The sequence below is a fragment of the Rhagoletis pomonella genome, unplaced genomic scaffold (assembly GCF_013731165.1).
Source record: "Rhagoletis pomonella isolate Grant_MI unplaced genomic scaffold, Rhpom_1.0 Rhpom_scaffold_00007, whole genome shotgun sequence".
NCBI classification, from domain to species: domain Eukaryota; kingdom Metazoa; phylum Arthropoda; class Insecta; order Diptera; family Tephritidae; genus Rhagoletis; species Rhagoletis pomonella.
The window spans coordinates 25051507-25075977 of record NW_023458561.1 but is presented as its reverse complement, the minus strand read 5'-3'; the positions used below and the strand labels follow the sequence as shown (position 1 = coordinate 25075977).

Genomic DNA, 24471 nt, shown 5'->3' with positions numbered 1-24471 from the left:
TGGGAAAAATTCAAAACACCTTCAAAAAAAAAATTGTCAAAAATCAATGCGATTTTTGACTAACTCCGAACTTGCTAGAATTAAATTAATGGGCTGCAAAACTGCATACTCAAATAAATTGTAAAAAATGTGATTAAAAAGGTGAACATTTGCTGAATTTCCGCGAGTTTTGCACAAAGTTTAGGTATTATATTTTTTTTTTGTGTGCTGTAAAATGAACCATATTTTTATACAAAATTAGCGGAAAAATATTAGAATAAAAATGTATGCTATGTTCTCTCCTCCTGTTTTCTTTTCTTTTCATTGAATTGTTCAAAACCAATAATTAATTTCCCTAAAGTTTGCATAATTTATTTTTATTTTTTTTATTTAATTTAATTCAGTCAAATGAGTAATAATTCTTGCTGACCATAAGGGAACGCGTCGCAGGTAATGTAATACGGTGTTTACATGAGGTAATTTTACAGAGAACTTTTAGTTGGAAGCAACAATTGCCTGGTGTGAACGGCCTCTCAACTAATCGCTTCCAATGAAGGTGGGGGCTAGCCAACTTTAGATTCAAATAATCGCCTCATGTGAACATTGTTTAAAGGAACATTCAAAAACGATATTTCTAAGTGAGAACTGTAATCATTTACGCATATAAAACACTGACGACAAAATTACATTTTTAAAGCAATACTAGAATAGGCGCGTTATCGACTAGACAGTTTGGTTACCTTTGCCTCTGAACCCATACAAGCAAGTGTTTCTTTTTCAACTGTAAACAATTCTTGTAAGTATCATGAATTATTCACGTGAAGGTATTTATCATTTATATATCAAAAAATTTACTTGGAAATGTAGATGCTAAAGATAACGAGTAAAAAAAAATGTGTGTGTTTTAGAGAATTTCCTGTAATTTCCGAGCATAAAATTTGAACTTTTCGCACTTTTTTCTGTAATTTCGCGAAATAAATTTTTCGAACAAAGGTAAAATATCCCCATAAATTTTAGAATTGAGAATAATTTTTAGGTGCAAAGCAGATAACAAGGACCATATGTTCTGCGAATTGCAGACGTTATAGAAATCCAGTCATTCCCATAATTTATATTTAGGTTTTTCTAATAAAAGAGAGAGCACAAACTAAATTTCATCGAAATCAGATACAAAATTTAATGTTTCCGCCCACAAGAATGGAGGGCGTGACAATTATCCCATCTTTACTATGTATGTATATTTCATAATTCTCTATTCCTAAGAGCTCGATTCGCATTCGTCCTCGTTCTCTGGTAAATTGGGTAGTTGGCAGTTGAAACACATATGTACATACATACATTTACAACTATCAAAGCCAATTTTCTGTCTTCTGCGTATACTTTCCTGTTTTGCCCTCTAAGAAATTTCCCGAAACAGATATAGTTGTGGGCATATAGCGTGTATATACATAGATGTATGTATGTTCATATACGTACATTAGGGTGGGCCAAATTGTTCGGGTGAGAGAGAAAAAATGCGAAAGGCGTATAGCAAAAACCAAAATTACGCTAAATTCTAAGAAAACTACCCAAAGAAACTAGGGGTTTAAAATTAAAACTTAGACCGCGCCGAGTGGCAAAAATATTTCAGTTTGAGGTATGTTTTTTAAAACCACTGCATAGATTTTTATGTCTCTCGGCGGGAGCTTGATTTTTATTTTAGTCGCATAGTTTCTTGGGGCAGTTTTCTTAGAATTCTTCGTAAACTACGGTTTTGCTATACGCCTTTTGGCAAAACAAAAAAATATTACCCACCCTAATGTACATACATACACAGCGAGCATGCATTCTTACAGATAATTTTTCACCGCCTTTGAAAAAGTTTATTTCATGCTTCCATTTGATCAAAAAAACAGTTGGTCATTGTTTCGCTTGAGAGTAACGTGTGAAAATTCAAATTTTTTATTTGCATTTTGCATAAATTATACATATGTACATACATACATAGTACATACAGTGGTGGAAGAAATAATAGAAACTTTTTACTTTGACCAGTTTTGGCTATATTACTTTGTTTATTCGATGTTTAATATTTTTGTAGAAAAGTCTAGCGCAATATATAACACACACCATATAAATCCACATTTCAAAGTTTGTACAAAAATTTAACAAATTTTATCAAAATCCCTAAAAAATTTCAAACTTTTCAATCAGCTTTTTTTTGATGCGATTTTCTAGCTTCTTGCGGTTTGCACTTTTACCTGCTAAAATTTAATGGGCTATGAAACTGCATATCCAAAATTTTTCAAAAAAATCTGATTAAAAAGTTTGAAATTTTTGGGGGATTTTGTTAAAATTTGTTGAATTTTTATAATTTTTGTACAAACTTTGAAATATGGATTTATATAGTGTGCGTTATATATTGCGCTAGACTTTTCTACAAAAATATTAAACATCGAATAAACAAAGTAATATAGCCAAAACTGGTCAAAGTAAAAAGTTTCTATTATTTCTTCCACCACTGTACATACATAGTACATACATACATATGAATGTGCACGCATAGAAATGTCTAAAAATGTTTCCAACAGATTGTTATTGTAGTTGCATAGGAGAACTTCAATTAAGTAATATTCGATTCTGTCTAGAACTACTTCGCTAATCGCCAATCGCCAAGTAGAGCTTCACGCTGAAAATAACGGGCTTGGGACCACAGCTATTAAATTATGTAGATTATTCATTTGGCGACAGCTTTCTTCGCTGTCGCTTTTGATCAGCTCAGTCGGTATTCAAGCGGCTCCAGAGTCCAGAGGAGGTAGTGAGCAACTGGATTCTTCTTCATCAGACACTCCATCGGTGGCGCCAACAAAAGCATTAAGAAGTGTTCCCTCCAAATCGCAAGTATATTATTGATGTCTGTTACCATATTTCCATCTTCGTCTCTTCAGAAAACCCTGCCTTAGTACTAGAATATTTTTATATATACTCACCTCCTTTTTTCCCGGTGTCGTTTTATCGTCGCACGCTCACAATTGGCTACAGATTGGTTTTGTCATGTTGAAATTGCTAACCGTACCTTAAACATCGAGGCAGAGGATGCGCTAGTATGCGTGAAATGCGTCGTGACAGTTGCGCTACTATGCTCAACATTCCTTTATTCCCTTTCTTGTACACAAAACAATGTGAACACCGCATGTACGAGATGCGAAAACCCATCTAGGTGCGGCCTTGACTTACGATAGAAAGAGAGAAAGCTCACTGAAGTTAGCAACTTCTATTAACCAGTAGATGCAGCTGAATGCAGGTGTTTGTCTGAGCATCCAACTTAATTTATAAATGTGTTCGAAATAAACGGTTACCTCTCCGCCACTGCAAGGAACCTAACTCTCTCTCCCACAAAGTCCTTAGCGAAACGATTCGGACGGTGAATAACCCGAAATCCTCGGAGTTACTATCGGCAGTCTGCTGTCCTTCAGGACACAGTGGACGAGGCTGCAGACATGCCAGAACACGGTTCTGCTGACCTCATGTTTTCTGGTGTCGCCACAGCACCACCTTCACCACGAGGCACAAGTACTCCCAGTTAAAGCGGTCTTACACGATATGTATTTTTCTGAAACGATCTAATATATGGTACACTCGAATACTTACTCGAATACTCCTGTCCTGTGAATGCCGTTTTGTGAACACAACCACCTAACATTTAATTTGGAACTCAAACTGTTCATATAATAAAAAAAAATAGTTTAGCAATTCAGAAACGATTAAAATTGGATTACCGCTGTAGGGTTTAGAGAAGATTTTTTGAGAGTAAATACCTACCGATGGCTGAGTGGAAGATCGACCTATCTCAGCAGCCAGTTCGAAAACGCCCTATCTCAGAAAACTTTTTAAGAACGTCCTACTTCAGAATCTGATTGAAAAACGCTCTATTTCAGAATTGTATTGAAAAACATCCTATCTCAGAATTTGGTTGAACAACGCCCTATCTCAGAATTCGGTTCAAAAACGCCCTATCTCAAACGAAAATACGTTGAAAATAAGCTGAGATAGGGCGATTTTGAATCGGCAGCTGAGATAGGGCGTTCTTCAATCAAGAGCGTTGTTCAAAAATTTTCTGATAGGGCGTTTTCGAACTGGCTGCCGAGATAGGTCGATCTTCTACTCAGCCATCGATACAGTAACTCACAGAAGTATTCGTAAATTAATTTTTTTCGCAATATCAAAACGTTTTCCATCATAAATCTTTTTCGTTAATTTTCATTTAATATCGAGCCTTAACCGCCAAAATAACGTAAGCGACATTTTTTTCAAAATTTTCTTTTTGATGCAGAAATGCATCTAAATGCTCTAGGAATATTTCTGCATCAAAAAGAAAATTATGAAAAAAATGTCGCTTACGTTATTTTGGCGGTTAGGGCTCGATATATATGTAGCTCATTCTATAACAAAAACCATATAAATCATTCTTGCAAACTTTGTACAAAATTCATAAAAATGAATCAAACTTAAAAAAATGTTCATCAAAATTTCAAATTTTTATGGAAACAAATGCGCAACATCCTCGACAAAAAAATAGATTCTAAAAAATCAGCGGTAATTTTTCGCTACTTGAAATTTGCACTTTATTATACTAAACTTAAATGGGCTAGAAAACTGCATTCCGAAAATTTTTCTAAAAATTCTGAATAAAAAGTTTGAAATTTTGATGAAAATTTTTTTAGGTTTGATTCATTTTTATGAGTTTTGTACAAAGTTTGCAAGAATGATTTATATGGTTTTTGTTATAGAATGAGCGATATATTAAATGGAAATTAACGAAAAAGATTTATGATGGAAAACATTTTGAATATTGCGAAAAAAAATTAATTTACGAATACTTCTGTGAGCGACTGTATGTACTTACTCTCAAAAAATGTTTTTCCAAATCCTACAGCGGTAATCCAATTTTAATCGTTTCTCAAATGCTAAACTAATTAGCATATGAACAGATTGAGCTCCAAATTAAATGATTCGCTGGACTGTAAAATTTGTCAACAATGCAACTGCAATTAGAAACGAAGAAAATTTATAAAGAAAGGATAATCAAAATTCAAGTTGCTCGTCCTCTTACCTACTTGACACACTCACTCACTTTTAAACACTAATTGAATTTGACACATTTGGAAGTATGCCGCAGCGTCAATGACGTTGACAATGCCGATGATGCTACAGATACTGATGATAATGCCGATTATGAAGGCAGAAGGAAGTATGATGACGATGATGATGGCGTTGACCTATTTAAAGCGCTCAGCAGCCGAGCCGTAATTGCCAAATTCAACAAACAAAACTGCCAAAAAATTGCAAGAAAAAAATACCTGAATGGAGAGAGAATCGCGAAAATGAAGTAGATGCAGTTGAAGTAGGTAGACAAGGAGGGGTTAACGGATACGGTGATTGAAGTGGCAAAGTGGTGACCACGGCAAACAATCGAAACAAAACGCCCGTTGTCAGTGCTTAAGCGTATTAGAAAACGTGCCTGCCTTTGTGTATAGAGCGGCAGCGGCAGCGGCAGCAGCAGCGGCAGCGCAGGGTGACAACAACGGCAATGACTACATGGCAAAGGTGCACTGGACAGACCAGCAGTACATTGGTCATTGAGATATTTTGTTTGTATTTTGGAATTGGAATTCGGTGCTGCTGCCTTCCCTGCTGCATTGGCTGTGACGGCCACGACAGTGGCAGCAACAGAACGTCAAAATCAGGTACATGACTGTGTATTGCGTATGTACATATGTACGTCAGCATCAATTCCAATTCGACGGCGATGGAATGCAGGGCGTCAAGGCAAATCGATAGAGTTGAATGAATTTATCATCACACATTAAAGGCCAAGCAGCAGTGGAAGTTCGCTTATTTCTCTTGATGCAAGCAACCTCAGAGGCATTCGGAGCTGAAGTAGCTAGCTATGACTGCAGCCAGCAGCATCAGCGCTGGAAAGAACTTGTCTGCTTTGAGGCTTTTGTGTTTTGTTCGACGATTTCCGCCTTTGTGCGACATGGACGCCATACACAAGTACAAATGAATATAAATATATGTATTTGTACTGAAAGGGATACAATAAATGTGAACTACCTTTAGGAGCGAAGTATGCAGTATGACGACAGCAACAAAAACAACTAGCGCCCTGCAGTCAGTCGCAACAATGGGAGGGGTCAGTTTGTTTTTGTTTCCCTACCCATTATGTATTTGTTGTTGCTGCACTCTTACGTGGGTCTATTTGCGCAAGGATTTCCGCGAACGTCGCTGTCAGTTGCTCCTGTCAGCTTGTCTGGCGTTGCTTGCATCTTAGGTCGGCCTGTGCGCATGCGTTGTCATGCGTACGCAGTCATCCAACCAACAGCAGTAACATTTACGCAAAAACAGAGAGAGAGATCATTTGCCCCGGCTCATCAAAGCGCGTAGTGCACTGATATTAATATCGGTCTCGTATTATTTTCAGTATTTATCCAATTCGCGGTTGCCTCTTCACGATTTTCGGTGAATTGCGCAATTTTTCGTCACTATCCGCTGTATCCATTGTGTGCACCTATGTATGTATTTGTTGAAAATTATTTGGCGCTGCAGTTTTTTTCCGGCCTACCAGTTTTTGGTTGTGAATTGCTTATACTATTTTGTACAGCGGTGATTTTAAATAAATAAATCGTGTCTTTTCACGGTCGGTGGTGTTACTAATTGACAATGAAACTATCGTTTTATGAAAAGATGTTCCCATTTACAGATGTAATCTGATTATTATAAGGAGTTTCGCAGTGTACTATACTATTTGCCTAGAATAAGAAAGGCATGCGTGCATTTATGGTACAATGTTGATAGTTAATTAAAATATGCCAGGTGCAAGTTTTACAAATCGACGGTTATCTTAATGTTGCGAAATCGTGCCAACGTCCTTTATTCTACTTCTTGATTGTCGCTGTAACCGCCAAAAGCTGTATTTGCATGAGGCGATATTCTAGGCGATTCGACTTTGCACAACGCTCATGTCAATGGTGATTCAAAAACCGCTCTCCTCAAAGTAGACAGCAAGTCAAGTTTTGCAAGCGTTTATCGACTGTAAAAAAATCGCGTAATGTAAATGCAAGCACATCGAACATGGTTTTTTTTTGTATTATTTAAAGTGGAAAACAAAACAGGACATATACGTATATTTCTTCTTATTCTGACTTTTTTCAACATTCCATTGTGGTAGTCACTGTCAGATTTCCTTAAGAATACAGCTTTTTCATCAGAGTACCTTTCAAATCATTGGAATTAATTGAATAAGTGCATATTTACATACTTTTTTCATTAGTTAATCGCGGCAAGATTGAAAATTTTTTAATTTAACGAATTCAAATTATTGTTGACAAAAATGTAACCCTGTGCCACGATCCTGGTTGCAAATTCGTGCTGTGAAAATTTTTGCCTTCCTCTCCAAATGTCAAAGTTGTGCTCTCTCCTTGCAAGTTTTACAAGTTTTTGTATCCAAACGAACACGATTTGGTAACAATTGGTACCAACTTGTACAAGTCTTTTGCATAGCGAACAGAACTATTTTGTTTGTTTTGTTTTGCGAAAACTGAGAGGTGAAAACCTCGGATAATCCATGAGGTCAGACTTAGATTAGTCGCCATGGCGAAAATCCATAACTTAGACTGTCATTACGGGTGTTTCATCAACTGAAGAAACTGCTCGGCGGCAAGAGCTTTATGGACCTTAAAGCAACCTATTTGGAAGGGATAAACAAATTTGTAAAAATGCTGGACTAAATGTATTCAGCTAAAAGCAAAGAAATAAAATAAGAAATAACTACAACTACGTCAAAAATGAGAAACGTAAATGGAACAGGCGACTCGTTGTTAGGAATGTTGGGTCATTGACCGATTTCTATACACTTTGATACTGGCACCTACACTGGCGGTTAAAACTGGATGAATGGTGTTTGTTTTTAACCGACTTCCAAAAAAGGAGGAGGTTATCAGTTCGTTGGAATATTTTGTATTTTTTATTATTATTATTTTTTTATGTATGTTACCGCATAACTTTGGACCACGCCAACCGAATTCGGTAAGATCCGATCAGTGGATCATGAGATATATATATATATATATACTTTTTTTATGCGAATTGAAGTCGTTTTTTTTGCTAAAAGATAGTTGTTAATATTTACAATGTTTTTCAAGCTAAAATTTTTTGTTATTTTTTTTTTTAATACGGTTTATGTTTTACTAAAATCATATAAATCAAACTTTCAAAGTTTACACAGAATTTAGAAAAATTCTACAAATTTATCTTAGGTATGATCAAAATTTTAAGTTTTGAATCAGATTTTTTTTAATTTTGGGTAGGCTTCTGAAATTTTAGTAAAATAAGTGCAAGTTTTGAGCGGCTAAAAAATTGCAAAATTTTTAATATTTTTTTTGTCGACGGTGTTTTGCACTTTTTTCTGTGTAAACATGACTTTTTGTGGGAAAAAATGGCACCAGACCGTTTGCGAACAAATTAAGAAAAAAATTAAGGCTAGTTTTTATAAATTGCACTTGTTGTATAAAAAAAATCACAAAAGCCATCAGCAGGTTAAATAAGGGGTATTCAGACGTTAATGTGAAATGAATTGCACTGGTTCGAAATACAAAATTGTGAAGTTGCGAAATTCTATCAACAGTAACACAGCCGAAAATCTAGCATCAGTCGTTGCATTTCACTCTTTACCAACCATAAGCAAATGCAATGACTGCATTCTCGCATTTCGCACCGTTGCAATTGCATTTCGCATTAACGCCTGAATACCCCTTTTATTTTTTAACCGCTTAAAACTTGCAATTACACATTTTACTAAAATTTATAATCCTTGTAACAGCATACCAAAAATTTTTATAAAAATTTTGATTAAAAAGCTCAAAATTTGTATGAACATCTTTTTTTTTTAATTTTTCTAAATTCTGCACAAATTTTGTAAGTTTGATTTGTATGGTTTTCGTTAAAGCATACTTTTATAAAAAATAAACAAAAAAATATTTTGCTTGAAAAAGATTGTAAATATTAAAAACAAAACACCATTCATCGAGTTTTAACCGCCTGTGTACATACAGTGACGAAAAAAAAGTATCTATTAGCACATAGAGTTTTCGGCAATGTATGCAAGGTTTTTTATTCTTATTTCTTTTCGCAAAATTTTTATAAAAATGTGGTTCATACTACAACAACAAAAAAAATGAAAATATATCTAATTTTAAAATTTTTTGCTAAACTCAGAAAAATTCAATACATTTGCTTACTAATTTTCAACTTTCTAATCAGATCGCATAAATTTTTGGAAATTTTCTTTCATGCAGTTTCTTCCATACAAAGTACATATGTATCGTCGAAATTTTTTTTTTTGTATGGAAGAAAATAATAGCAGATTATCTAGTATGCAAATTTATTGAGTTTTGCACAATGTTTGGAGTTTTAATTTTTATGTTTCTGCGGTAGTATGAGCTATAATTTCATAAAAAAAAAACGATAAAAAAGAGATTAGAATAAAAAACTTTGCCTAAAATGCGAAAAATTCTCTGTCTCTATACTTTTCTTCGTCAATGTACGTATGTCGCACCCAAAAGAATGGCACCTAACTCACCATCTTATCTCAAAAAACGATCGCTTAGGCTGCTTTTACAGGAGTTGAGTATTGCCGACTGGAAAATTTACTCAGAAATTGACTAGGAAATGGACTAGCCAGAGCGTTTGTATACACGAGTTGACAAAAGTGGCATTCAGCAATAAAATTTTTTCCAAATACATATGAGCAGCAGAAAAATTATTTCAAAGCGTGCATGGAACTGATTCTAAAAGAATTATTACTGCACTGGTTTACGAACAAGAAAATATAGCACACTGTCAAAATGTCAGCAATCGAATAAACAAACTAATTTATGGGTTGCTTCGGTTCGCCGTCGGCTGGCAAAAGTTTACTCTGTCGATTTTTGTCGACTGCGGTCGGCTGAATTGTCATTTATCAGACTGGTCTCAGAACACACAGGCAGTGGATCACATTGTTGTGCCATGTTGTTCAAGTCAAACGTCAAATACTGCTTCCTGGGCAACCAAAAAACCACGTAATGCACCTGTGCCTCCAAGCAGCTTCCACAGCTTTCACCTGAGTAACATAAGCCAACACCCCAACACAAGCCGTAACATATCCACGCCCCAACACAACCCGTAACATATCCACACCCCTACCTACACGCCGCCTCAATCCACGTGCTAGGACTAATTAGCAGCTCCTGGTTGGTTCTTAACATATTCTGCTCCGTGCGTCTGTATAAGATATACCGTAATGCGATATCATTGAAGTACAACCAGTGACTTAGCTGGCGTCACTTAAAAGTATGTTCTGAGCTTGACACCTTGACAATGGAGAAGTGGCTATCAAGGCTACTGTCACACATCACGGCGCAGTATCGTCTCATCGAAGCAGACATCGACCGCACGTTCCTGCAGGCGAACGTACCTCACCAAGGTCCACAACATGTCAATGTCCGCTGTCATCACTCTCGATATGTGAAAACCCACCAAAGTGGAGGCGTATCGGACGATAACTCTTCTTTCCCCGATAGCGAAGACACTCACATAGAGAGAGATATAGTAGCGCTGGATTTGTCAAAAACGTTTGACACCGCCTGCCACTCCACACTACTACTGGGTGACGCCGAATGAACTATATGGTTTGAATTCTTTATAACAGTTTTTTTTTTACTCTATGCCAAAGGGATCCACGCCTGGAAATGACCTGACAGCAGCGGTGCCAAATGCTTTTGCTGAAAAATCGTCATTTTTCCTTGAAAAAATCGTAATTTCGGCCAAAAAAAAAACCTCAAATTTTTGGTTATAATACTGGGTGGCGCCGAATGAGCTATATGGTTTGAATTCTTTTTAACAGTTTTCTTTGGGGATATTTCAATGAAAGAGTGTACATTAACAAACCAAGAACCATTCTCCAACTCCAAACCAACATTCCAAATGAAATCATGGCCATTACACCCGACATTCTGCGAAAAGTTATGGAAAATATTAGGGCGGTGAGATTAATTGATTACTCTTAATTTAATTAATCATAAAGTAAATAACTCAGTTATTCGATTAATTAGAAGTTATGATTATTCAAAAGTTCAGTTACTCGAGTAATCAAGACTTTTGATTAACCAAAAACAAAAATATTTGAGTAATTTGCTTTATGATTAATCAACATTTCGAGTAAAATGAGTAATCAACATTTCAACTCATTACATATGTATAAAGTAGTGAAAGTTCCTTGATACTTCGATACCACGGTTGTTTATTAGGAAAAATTGAAAAAGCGACAAAGTCTAAGCGGTAGACGTTATAGCACTATTTCGGAGATCACCACATCTCCTCATCAGACTTCTTTTTTCTAGACTTCAGCAGGGATCGAACCTGCGTATTCGATGTTCAAAGTCAGAAGCGTTAACCACTGAGCTATGTACATCCCGTAAACTCTTGTTGCTAATTCATTATTTTTGCTAATTATTTTTTTTTTTGAGTAATCATATTTCAAGTAACTCGATTAATCATCGTTTTGAGTAATCAAAATCTTGATTACTCGAGTAATTGATTAACCGAATAATTAATTAACCAACTTGCTCGAGTAATCGAATAATCGCACAGCCCTAGAAAATATGCTAAACAGAGCACGTATGTGCGAACGAACAGAAAATGGACATCACTTACAGGATATCATTTTTCAAGGCTAATTACAAAAAATTCCCCAATAATATACTGTATTTAAAACAAAAAAAAATTATAATAATCGCATAAATAAAAAAGTTATAAACCATTTAAACCATATAGCTCATTCGGCGCCACCCTGTAGAAGACATTGAGGCTTCCTCTCTCCTACAAGGACTCAAACCGTGGTCAACGAAATACCTAAGTGGTCGACAATCGCCAGTAATCGCTCCTTTTTATTTTCCGGCAATGGAATCGATGATCTTTGTTCAATGGTAAACGTTTACCTTTACGAAATTTCTCGCTTTTCCGCTACAAAGAGCGTAATTCTCTTCCATACGCAATCCTCAGCAACCCTTTTCACCATGTGGACGAAAGAGGTCAGGCTACAGTTGGGTATTGACGTCTATGACAGTTCCTAGTGGGGTGCAACAGACGTGGGCATCCGATCAGAAATCTGCTTGCGGCTGAGCACAGAGGTTAATAAAACAACCACTGGAATCGACAGCGTACATAAGCATTCACAGGGCCTCGGCCTCAACCCACACCAACTCCCGACCTGTGAATGCCGAGATTCGCACCACCGTATCGTAACTCCGCTCTAAATACTGCAGCAGGTTAAACTCCTGAGCAGGATAAAGTCAGTTGTGCCCAACGTATGTCCGGCATGTGTAGAGTCACCGCACGACCCGACACCTGTTCGCATGCCCACTAAAACCCACTCAACTAACGCCCCTATACCTCTGGTTTAACCCAGTGGTGAAACGGTCACATTTGTACGCTCTAGTTTGCCTTTAGAAGTACTTTCGTTACATCCCATAAATATTTTCATCTAGGCTTTCAAATTATGAAAAAGTGCCATCTGCCCGTTATTATTAACGTAACGACATAGGTATTATATAAAGCCCAACATATGTACATATTCAAATGTTTTTTCATTAATATATGTATTAAAATGCTTGTCATTAAGCCAGCGTAACTCTAAATTGTTTCTGAATGTATTTTCTTCCAGTTTGAACCAACAAGCACTTCAGCAACACCAACCCCAGCATCCTCCGTCGATGCACAATAGCACGCAGCTACAAAAATTACGTCAGCAGCATCAACATATAAACAACAACAACAACAGCAATAGTACAAACAAAAACAACTATCATCATCATCAACCTCAGCAATACAACAGCGCAAGCAACACGCACGGCAATGTTCTGCCAGCTCAAACAGCACAACAACATCAACAAAAACAAACATCGCAAACGTCACACCATACGTCACGGAATCCATCAACACATCAGCATCAGCCCCAGCATCAACAACATCCACTACACCAACAACAGCCGCAGCTGCAACAGCAGCAGCAGCAACCACCGCCGCTGCAACCACAGCAGCAGCAACAACATACACTTGCAGTGTCTCAAATGCCTCCCCAGCAGGCGCTTGGACATTTAAAGCATCCACAACAACATGTGCAACAAACGCCAGCTGCACAGCAGCATCCACAACCACAACAACAAATACAAACAACATTGAATCCGGCAAGCAATGTTGTCAGCGGACACTCGCAACCACTGCCACAGCCACCCACACAACATCCTCAACAGCAACCACCTGCCGCATTGAACTATTACACTGGCGGCGTTGCTCAAAGCAACAACAATAATATACACAAGTCAAAATATAAACCCAACGTTGGCGGTGGCGGTGGTAATGTAGCTGGTGGTGGTGGAATGCAACCAAAAACTATTTTACAAAATCCAAATCGCATTCTGAAAGCACGGCTGCACAGCAGCGCGGCAGCAAATAACATTGAGGTGACCACTATTGGTCCCTTGGTGAGCATAGAAGAAACTAAGAAGGTATCAAAGAGCAGTAATACCAGCAATATCGGCGATGGCGGCGGTGTCAATAATGTTGTAAGCGCCGCAGAGGCATCAGTAAAAGCGAATGTGGTTGTAGCTGTAACTGAAAGCGCAGTAATTCCTTCGAACAATAGGAAGGAGTGTACGAAAAATGGGCAAAACACAAGCCAGAATGACGGTACGTCTGTATTTTTAACCGACTTCAAAAAAAGGAGGAGGTTATCAATTCATCGGAATATTTTTTTACTTATTTTATGTATGTTACCGTATAACTTCGGACTAGGAAATTACTTGCTTTTTTATAAACATATGTTATTTTTGTTGCTAATATGTCTTTTGTTATGGTTTTAGCTTCCATAAATGATGCTAAAAAGGAAAACGTGACGAGTGGGACACAAAATGCAAAAATTAGCAATGAAGCGAGTAGTAGCAATGCAACAAGTAATAACAACAATATTTTGTCCAACGAAGACAACACCGTGCCAAAGAATTCGAAAGAGAAGACCCCAATGTGTCTCGTCAACGAGCTGGCGCGTTTCAATAAAGTTAGTTCCTTTTAACGATTATTTGTTTTTTACTTAAAATTAAACGGTGAACGTTATTGCTTTGGATGTTTTATAGATCACACATCAGTATCGTTTAACCAGTGAAAAGGGTCCGGCGCATTGCAAGCGATTCACTGTCACTCTAAAATTGGGCGATGAGGAATATTCAGCGGAGGGTTTCAAAATCAAGAAAGCTCAACATCTAGCAGCAGCCGAAGCTATTGAAAAAACCAAATACAAACATCCTGTGCCGAAAGTGATTCGTCGCAATACCGATGGAGAGGGCAGTTCATCTCGCGCCAATATTACGCCCACAGTTGAATTGAATGCGTTGGCCATGAAATTAGGCCAACAGACATATTATCTATTAGATCCACGTCAAGTGGCATCACCCGATAGCATGGGACCACCACCAGACGCCATGATGCCCCCGCGCTATGGTGTACCACCGCCACCATCGCATGCGCTTCCACCGCCCGGCATGGGCAGCGGTCATATGATGCCCCAACACGCACCTCCACCGCCGCCACCACATGTGCATATGATGGATCCGCCTGCATATCTGCGACGAAATGGGCCCTATGCAGTACCGCCTGCGCCACCGTTGCACGGTCATCCTACCTCCGGACCGGGCATGCGTCCACGCTATGGTGCACCACCTCAGCGCGCATACATGCCAAAATATGGCCAGCAGCAACGATATGCATTAATGGCGCCACCGCATATGGCTGGTGGTCCACACAATGGCATGGCCCCACCACCACCGATGCCGCACCATCCGCATCATTCTCATCATGGTTCAGTTCCACATCGTTATGGTATGCCAGCAGCATTGACCAGAGTTACGCTTGTCGTTGGCAAGCAGAAATTTGTTGGAATGGGGTACACATTACAACAAGCCAAACATGACGCAGCGTCTCGTGCGTTACAGGTGCTTAAAGCGCAGGCCGCTACACAGCTGAACGAAGCACTAAATAACAGCCTGGAGGAAAGCGATAGCAAATCACCCATCTCGCTGGTGCATGAGATCGGCATACAACGTAGCATGACGGTGCATTTCAAAGTGCTGCGCGAAGAAGGACCCGCTCACATGAAGAAGTTCGTAACCGCATGCGTTGTGGGCTCCATAGTGACAGAGGGCGAGGGCAATGGAAAGAAAACATCAAAGAAACGCGCCGCCGAAAAAATGTTGGAAGAGCTAAAGAAGCTGCCGCCACTAACACCAACAAAGTCGCCGGTTAAGCGTATTAAAGTTAAAACACCCAGCAAGGCTGCAGCAAATGCTGACGGAGCTGGTGGTGGCAGTGGAAAGTCTGGTGGCGCCGGTGGTGAACGACGCAAGCGCGGCAGTGGCTCGATCAAAGAGAAAAGTGAAGCAGAGGCCGATGCAGAGAACCCCATAACGCAACTCATCCAATTGCAGCAGAATCGCAAAGAAAAAGAACCTTTGTTTGAGCTAATAGCGAAAAACGGAAACGAGAACTCGCGTCGACGTGAATTTATAATCGAGGTGAGCGCACATGGCATGGTGGCACGCGGCACCGGCAACAGCAAAAAGCTAGCCAAACGTAATGCAGCACAAAGTAAGTACCGCCAAATATTGCAGATCATAACAAAAATAATACTCATGCATCTTTACAGATTTGCTCATAGCCATGGGTGAAAGTGACACCGATACCGCTGGCGTCAACACTGCCTCAGCACCCGCCACCATACAGACAGCTGCTGCTAAAGAGAGATACGCCCGAGCGCCTGCAACCGCCATCGATGGAGTCACTTCACATTCAGAGCAGCCGAATACAGTCTTGCAGCCAATTGCTGAAGTACCGCCACCTGCTGTTGCCGCCGAGGCGCATCTTGATTTGCCGCTCGTGTCCACCCCAGCTGGACAAGTACCCGGCATTTTGATACTGCGCCATAATAAAAAAAGTTTGTGATAGTATGTGTAATAAACGAATGTACGCTCACTAAATTTTTTACTTACAGATGCCGTCAAGAAAAAGGAGTGTGCGCCCAGTGCAAGTTGCGTAATGGCAGAGAATAATGAAAACAAACGTGCCGCCGATTTAACTATTGGCGCTGGTGTGCAAGCAGTGCAACAGTCTGCTGTTAAAAGCGCTGCTACTGATATTGTGAAAGAAAGTGAAGTGGAAATCGCGTTGAGCGCTAATCCACCTAGTGCTGTGGTGCAGCCGGTGGCAGCGCCTATTACCAACAATGCTCAAAAAGCTGTTAGCAGTGCAGCCAGCAGCGCAACAACAACAACAACAACAGCAAGGGCGAGCAGCAGTGCATCCAAGCCAGCAGGCGTGCATATGAAGGATCAGCTGCTGTACCTTGCAAAGCTTTTGGGATTCGAGGTTTGTCTTACATATCATATTTTTGACAGGAAGATTCATAGTAAATGTATATTTTGTTCTTTTGTCACGCGCTTAGGTGAACTTTTCCGATTATCCAAAGGGAAACCATAGCGAATTTCTTACCATTGTAACGCTCTCTTCGGATCCACCACAAATTTGTCATGGCGTGGGCAGCAGCGCTGAGGAATCCCAAAATGATGCTGCTAGAAATGCATTGAAAATACTTAGTGAATTAGGCTTAAATAATGCTGCGAAATAAAAGCAGCATGCAAACGCTGAGAAGGAGCGGAGCGTATATAATAAAATACGAAAAGTGGGAAAATAATAATCAAATTGAATTTGGCGCAACCAAATCTATATAAAATATGTAGAGAGTCTCTACTAGAGACGAGAGACGTTAAATAAACGTGGGGAGCGAAGGAAACGGAAAAATATGCAGCGTACTTTCTCACTCATTACTACTTTAAGAATGTTAAATGAGGTTCAACTGCAGATTTTCATTCAATTGAAAAGGGCAGAACCGCAAAATATGTGCAACAAAAAAAGTTAAATTGATTTTTACGATAATTAAAAAAAAAAAACAGTGCTGCTATATTTATGCTATTTTGTTAAAATCTATGCTATATTTTCGTTTAAAATCCATATTTGTTTAATTTATTTACTTTATATTAATCATTTTGTTATTTTTATGCTTAGCAAAAGTTGTTAAACGCGTTAGCAGAACTAAAAATTGTATTCATAAAATTGTGCAGAAAGCATAAGTAAAAAAATTGTTTGTTAAGCAAAGGCTTAACTCGATATGTATTTAAATTTTTGCATTTATTGGTTTATTTTTTTTGTGGATTTTGAGCATTTTTTGTCTTATTTAAAAGCGTTTAAAGTTATCGTTTTTCTCAGCAGTGCACAAAGTTGAGTGAAAAATTGCGGATTGGCATTCACAATTGAAATTTTTTTTCTTTGTTTATTTAAAAACTCAAAATTTTGTCTTGAAAGGAATGCAAATTTTAATTCTCTTTTGCAGAATGTTCATTTATTATTGTTAATACTACAACAACAAATACTTATTTTTTTCAAACACTATGATTAGGTCAAACTGTTGTGGTAACTATATTTTCTATATGGTAAATTTTGATTTAAATGCCTGCTGATTATTAGACGCTTTATCAGTTATTAACCGCTATTGGGATTTAATATCATAAGAGAATTTATTTTTATGTTATCTACTGTCCTTTCAGAAGATTTAAGCTTAAGATAAGGTCGATCTTCCACTCAGCAATCGATTTTCTCCATTTATGTACTTTACCTAGCGTATATTTCAAATTTCCAAAGCGAAATCAATTTATGTGCCGTGAAAAACAAATAGCATTCTTTTGGCGTGTATACAGCTCTCTATCGAAATTCAAAAAGTATTCCTAAATCGAGTACAAAAGCAAAGTTATACATACTACTATAGTATTGTGTTCATGGAGTAAACGCCAGAAATTATTTATATTGAAAACCCTCTAAATACTGCAGCAAAGGCTTGCATGTATAATGAATTAGTGTGTAGATCAAAGATATAGCCGGCTTATATTTTAAGAAAATTCCAAATTGATGGCGCTCAAGTAAGCACAATGGAAAGCGGTTTCTACTGGGCGTTGCTGCTGACAAAATATTTTTCGAACACACACAAAAGATGAAAAAAAAAATTCGGCGTAAAAACCTTTAAAATTATGTACAACATACATATGTATATCCTTACCATCTAATCTTTTTATTATAAATCATTTTCATTCGGCAATTATATTAATCTATGTAGTAATATAAGCAAGTTGCGTGTATCCTATTGGCTAAATATATTTCCGTGTATTTGCCGGGAATTTCAACAGCTTAAAATTAATTGCTGAAACACTGATGAAGCTAAAGAAAACTACAAAACAATTATTTTGTGAGTCTATCATATTGTGAGTTTCGATTTGCGAATGAGTTGTTTTTGCAAAAGCGCTCGAAACTAACTACATACATGCTAAACAAAAAATCAAATAAATGATTAAGCAATTAGTGTAAGAAATGGTATTGGATTAGAAAAGGAATTCTAAAATTTATAATAAAAACACAAACATAGCAATGTAAAAAAAAAACAAAATTGTAACCTGTGGTCGTATTTTGATAGCAAACATATTAAAAATAAATATAAAAATTTGAAATTAATTGGGGCATTGTTGAGGTCGATTGCGCAACAGTTGATCAGAATGCATATGAATGCACGTACATATACTATATCCAAATATATGCATATTTGTACGTTGCAAGTGGTGGTAATTTGAAATTTTTAATTTATTTTTAGATAAACGCAAAATTTATTAAATATAACTTGAAGCTAATGGCTAAATAAAGTAATTATTACAATCAATGCAACAGCAATTTTACTATGAATATTACACATATATCACATTTGCTGCTTGTGTTGATTCTAAAACAAAAAGTTAAGAAGCCTACTAATGGAAACAAAAAAGAATTACAACAATTTGTTTGTGTTGCACAAATATGCGCACACGCAGACATTTAATTTTCGATGATGGAACTCGTCGTAATAATGAAAAAGTATTTCCAATAATACTTTATAAAATATTTTTAAGAAATATAGAGCTGCATGAATGTCGTAAATTTAATTTATAAACTGCTTATAGGCGTAACCACATACTATCACCTATACACATACATAATTACCATTAAAAAAAAAAACAACATACATATGTAATGCATGCAAACATAAACATCTGCAAATGAACAATAGCGATTTTATAACCCACAGCAAACAAGCAAAAGTAATGCGCTATAGGTTATTTATAAATTAAATGACACTGGCTAATCATCTCTCTCTCTTAACATTGGCTGGGTATAACACATCGGTCGCTGCTGCCTGCTTCAATGTTGTCAATTTCAATGAGGCGTTTTTCACGCTGCTTGAAATTGACCACTTGGCGGTGTGTACCTGGCCGTATTTCTACTGCATAATACATATTATTTATTTCTTCACATAGCACGGACAATTCATAATAAATTGCGTTAATTTTTTTTATTTAGATTTTTGCTTAAGTGAGATCAGTTAGGCAAAAAATTAAACTGCGAAATTCTTATGTTTGCTTATAATATTCGAAACCTATGTAGTACATGTTTAATTTAGGTTCTTTGAAATGCGCTGAACATTTTGTTATTATGGGTTGTCCAATGTTGGTATTTTTCTTCTTAGTATTAAGTACTCATTTGTTGAAAGTTCACCTTTATTTTACACAAACGTAATATGTTCATTTAATTAAAATACATTTTTTTAAATTTAAAATATTACTTATGCCTAAATTTCAATCACTTTCAATAGAATATGAAATTACATTTATGAAGAAAAATTTCTGTATGTGTATTGCTTAAATAAATGTTAAATGTATAATTAATGTGCATGCACAGTTTTAAGGCTATATCATTTAATTTGTGGCATATTTTTAACAAAAAAAAAAAAAAAAATGTCCTAAATTTTATGCGCAAAGAAACTGTGCAGCACAACTTTAAATAAATGTGTGGATTATGCTGTTCAATTAAAATGCAGTTAACATAAAAAAAAAATGAAATCGAAAAAATGAAGAACAAAATTTTTCAAATATATGAAGAAATTCAAGCAAAACTAAATAAAAAAAATATATATATCTAAGTAACTATCTCGTTATCATAGGTTACCTACATATGCGTCTTTGCAAGTCGGGAAACTAATAATTTTACCTTGAATTGTGAATGACTTAAAGAGGCCGCAAAGTCCACAAAACTTGCGACTCCAGAAATGATGCGTAATTAATGAAAAAATAAAGTGTATATTCAATAAAGCTGAAATAAAGTACGTACAGAAGCGTATATTTGTATTTATGTAGTTACTTGTAAAGCAACGATTTTGAAATCATCTAAAAGATCTTGACCGAACATGACTTCCGTAAAGTGTGAAGTTTGGGTTTGAAGAACTACTCCGGACACGGTAAGACAATCACTCACTCACCAAGCTACAACGATTGGCATGTGTTGGCATAACAGGAGCAATGCACACATGTCCGACTATGACGCTAGAAGTAGTTAAATGTTGAACCCATTCTTATTGCCATAGAGCAGTAGGCAAAAAAGTCCTCAAGTTACTCGCCGGCAGCTTCTTCTTTTTTATTGGCGCTGTAAAGCTCATACAGCCCATCGTTAAATCGTCTATCACCAACGCGCAAAGGTCCGTAAATCTTCCACAGAATCTTTCTCTCGAAAACTCCAAGAGCCGCCTCATCAGATGCTTTCATTGTCCATGCTTCCGCGCCATACACAAGCACAGGCATGATGAGTGACTTATAAGATCTTTGTACGACGAGAGAGGACTTTACTTCTCAATTGTCTACTCAGCCCAAAGTAGCACTTGTTGGCAAGAGTGATTCTCCGTTGGATTTCAAAGCTGATATTATTATTGGTGTTAATGCTGGTTCCCAAATAAACGAAGTCGTATACTTTTTCAAACTTGTAACTGTCAACAGTGACGTGGGTGCCAAGACGCGTATGCTCTGACTGTTTGTGTGATGACAGGAGATACTTCGTTTTGTCCTCGTTCACCACCAGACCCATTCGCTTTGCTTCTCTATCCAATCCCGAGAAGGCAGAACAGACGTAGCCCTTGTTTTTACCGATAATATCGATGTCGTCGGCATACGCCAGCAATTGTACGCTCTTGTAAAGTATTGTGCCTGAGCGGTTCAGTTTTGCGGATCTTATTATCTTCTCCAACATCAGATTAAAGAAATCACACGAAAGGGAGTCCCCTTGTCTGAAACCTCGTTTGGTATCAAACGGCTCGGAGAGATCCTTCCCTATTCTGACGGAGCTGGTGGTATTGCTCAACGTCATTTTACACAGCCGTATTAGTTTCGCGGGGATACCAAATTCAGACATCGCGGCATAAAGACAACTTCTCTTCGTGCTGTCGAAAGCGGCTTTGAAATCGACAAATAGATGGTGTGCTTCGATCCTATTCTCGCGGGTCTTTTCCAAGATTTGGCGTATTGTGGATTTTCCCGGCCTAAAGCCACACTGATAAGGCCCAACCAGCTCGTTGACGGTGGGCTTCAGTCTTTCGCACAATACACTCGATAAGACCTTATAACCTATGCTTAGAGGGCTGATCCCGCGGTAGTTAGCGCGAACGGGGGGGTCACCTTTATTGTGGATTGGGCAGAGCACACTTAAATTCCAGTCGTCGGGCATGTGTTCATCTGACCATATTCTGCATACGAGCTGATGCATGCACCTCATCAGCTCCTCGCCGCCGTACTTGAATAGCTCGGCTGGCAGGCCGTCAGCTCCAGCAGCTTTGTTGTTTTTCAGCCGCGTAATCGCTATTCGTACCTCGTCATAGTCAGGCGGTGGGACAGCTACTCCATCATCATCGACTGGGGACTCGGGTTCGTCTTCTTCACTACTTTCAGCGCTGCTGCCATTCAGTAGGTTGTAAAAGAGTTCCCTCCACAATTTAAGTATATTCTGGACATCGGTCACTAGGTCGCCATTGTTGTTCTTACAGGAGTTCGCCCCCGTCTTGAAACCTTCCGTAAGTCGCCTAACCCTCTGGTAGAATTTTCGGGTGTTCTTCCTGTCGGCCAGCATCTCAAGCTCTTCGCACTCACGTATTTCAGCCTCTCTCTTCTTATTGCGGCAAATACGTCTCGTTGTTCTTTCGGGCTCCCTGAAATCCTACTACTTCTTCGGCGGCGGTACTTAATGATCGGGAAATGTGGTTCCACTGCTCGCGTATTTCGGATTGTTGAAGAGTGCTCTCAGAGAGCAGGTGTGTGAGTCGAGTGGCGAATAAATTGGCCGTCTGTTGTGATTGCAGCTTTTCGACGTTAAGCTTTCCTTGCATTGTTGGGCGTACATTTTTTGCTGCACAGAGGCGGGTGCGTATCTTGGCTACAACAAGATAGTGGTCCGAGTCGATGTTTGGCCCTCGGAGTGTACGTACGTCTAAAACGCTTGAAGCATGCCTTCCGTCTATCACAACATGATCGATTTGGTTTCTCGTTTTTCGATCTGGAGACAGCCATGTAGCTTGGTGGATGTTCTTATGCTGGAACCTAGTACTATATATTACCATTATTCGGGCCCCGGCGAAGTCGATCAGCCTCAGTCCGTTATCGGATGTTTCGTCGTGGAGGCTGAATTTTCCGACAGTGGCGCCAAAGATCCCTTCCTTGCCCACCTTGGCATTAAAATCGCCAAGCACGATTTTGATATCGTGTCGGGGGCAGCGCTCATATGTACGTTCCAAGCGCTCATAGAAGAGATCCTTGGACGCCTCATCTTTCTCTACCGTCGGGCATGGGCGCAGATGAGCGAGATGTTGAAGAATCTAGCTTTGATGCGGATTGTGGCCAGACGTTCGTCCACCGGGGTACGCACAAGAATCGCTTCTGGCCACTCCCAGGTGAATGGCAGTCAGAAGTTGTCCACTTCTGCGCACGGAACCATCGTCCGGCAGCACCTGTGGTAAAACCAAAGAGACGTTGGCAGCATACAAGGCAAATGGCCAGCCAGTTCTAAATTATACTGCGCCTGTTTGATGGCCACGACTAGCTGGACGAAGCTACAGACTTGCCAAATGGCCGGACTCCTGACAGCGACAAGATGCCTTCTGAGCTCGACGGAAAACCATAGATAGGCCCAAATGCTTCCAGTAAAGAGGCACAATCCCTGAACAGACACATGCTCGAGGCGAATCCTCCATTCTGACACGTCGGAAGGCATCTCTATGGATTGAAGGACGAGGTCCAACGTAACGTACAACAAATAATGGATCTGCCGACTGTGTAGTCTGGAAATCAACGGCATTCACTGGGAGGCTGTTATGACCTACATAGGCTCCCGTCCTGTGAATGCCGTCATAAGAGAACAATTAGCAGCTGTGGTCGATAGCGAACTTAAATTGCCGTGAAAAACACGCGCAACTGCGCCCAATCAACGCAACTAAAATAAAACCTCTCGACTTCAACGAGCTTCAGCTTCCAATTGAGCTCCACATTACTCTGGTCCAAGGTCCAATTGAGCTCCGCATTACGGTCTGGATACTGTAGCCGTCTGAATTCCAATCTATCCAGACTCGACCCCGACATACCAAAGATTCCCCGTATGACAAGAACCACCTCTTCACTTGCCCTCTCAAGGCAACTCTGCTAACACCGCTCTCCCTCTGGTCCAACCCCCGTCGAATTGGTACGTTTCCTGCACAATGCTAGCTGCCTGAGCGCACTTCAATTATCTCCTACGCCGATGATTGTTTTTTCATGGGAACGATAATTTGTGCAATCGCATTAACGACTACTTTGGGAAACTGTCTAGGTTCTTTTACGCTACGCACAAGCCCATTGGACGATCGGTGTCTGTGTATGTAACTACGCCGACCCGATGTGGCCGGCCCGCGGTCACTAGCGATACGAAGCGAGCAAACCTACCGCCACTTTGTGTCTCCTCAAGTCAGTAGAACAGCATAACAGTGAAGGCTGTCACCGAGCAAACCACCTCAATTACAATCTTACCGACAGAGTCCATCCGCTACAAAGTCTGAGAAAATTTTAAAAGGTATTCCCAATAATGAACTGTTGGTACATCACCTCCATTTTTAGTGCACCATGGGTTCCTTCCATTCTTGTAATTTTGGTCGACTTTTTCTTGAAAACTCTCTGTACAGTAAGTAAAATTCGAAGTGCAGGTAAAGCCAACAAGCTAACTCCATGCTGAGATTCTGTTGGTTATATGTTCTTATGTGGGGCCCTGTTTTCCCGCTCTGTAGAGCTCCTCTCTTATGTGTGTCATGCTATCCGGCGAGTAATACTTAGTATTATAGTGGGATATTTATCACACTTCAGCCTATCTCGGCTTACTGCGTTCCAGGGTAAAATTTATGCTGCCAGCGGTCCAGCTTCCTTAGGAGCTTTAACCTTCGCGTAGGTCTCGAGT

At 38.8% G+C, this 24471-nt stretch overlaps 1 protein-coding gene across 1 annotated transcript; it reads left to right on the top strand.

The window, feature by feature from the left end:
• Nucleotides 1-6321: 6321 nt before the first annotated feature.
• On the top strand, nt 6322-20360 carry LOC118742492 (maternal effect protein staufen). Its single transcript, XM_036474612.1, has 7 exons — nt 6322-6533; nt 12719-13743; nt 13917-14110; nt 14187-15693; nt 15752-16039; nt 16097-16470; nt 16547-20360. The coding sequence occupies exons 2-7, from the start codon at nt 12768-12770 to the stop codon at nt 16727-16729; spliced, it is 3522 nt and encodes a 1173-aa protein (XP_036330505.1). The 5' UTR covers nt 6322-6533; nt 12719-12767; the 3' UTR covers nt 16730-20360.
• The last annotated feature ends 4111 nt before the right edge of the window (nt 20361-24471 follow it).

Excerpts from the sequence above, each read along its gene's own strand:
- LOC118742492 (XM_036474612.1), top strand. The coding sequence starts at position 12,768 with ATGCACAATAGCACGCAGCTACAAAAATTACGTCAGCAGCATCAACAT. Across the intron at positions 15,694-15,751 it reads CAAACGTAATGCAGCACAAA|ATTTGCTCATAGCCATGGGT; the intron begins GTAAGTACCGCC and ends GCATCTTTACAG. Across the intron at positions 16,471-16,546 it reads CAAAGCTTTTGGGATTCGAG|GTGAACTTTTCCGATTATCC; the intron begins GTTTGTCTTACA and ends TCACGCGCTTAG.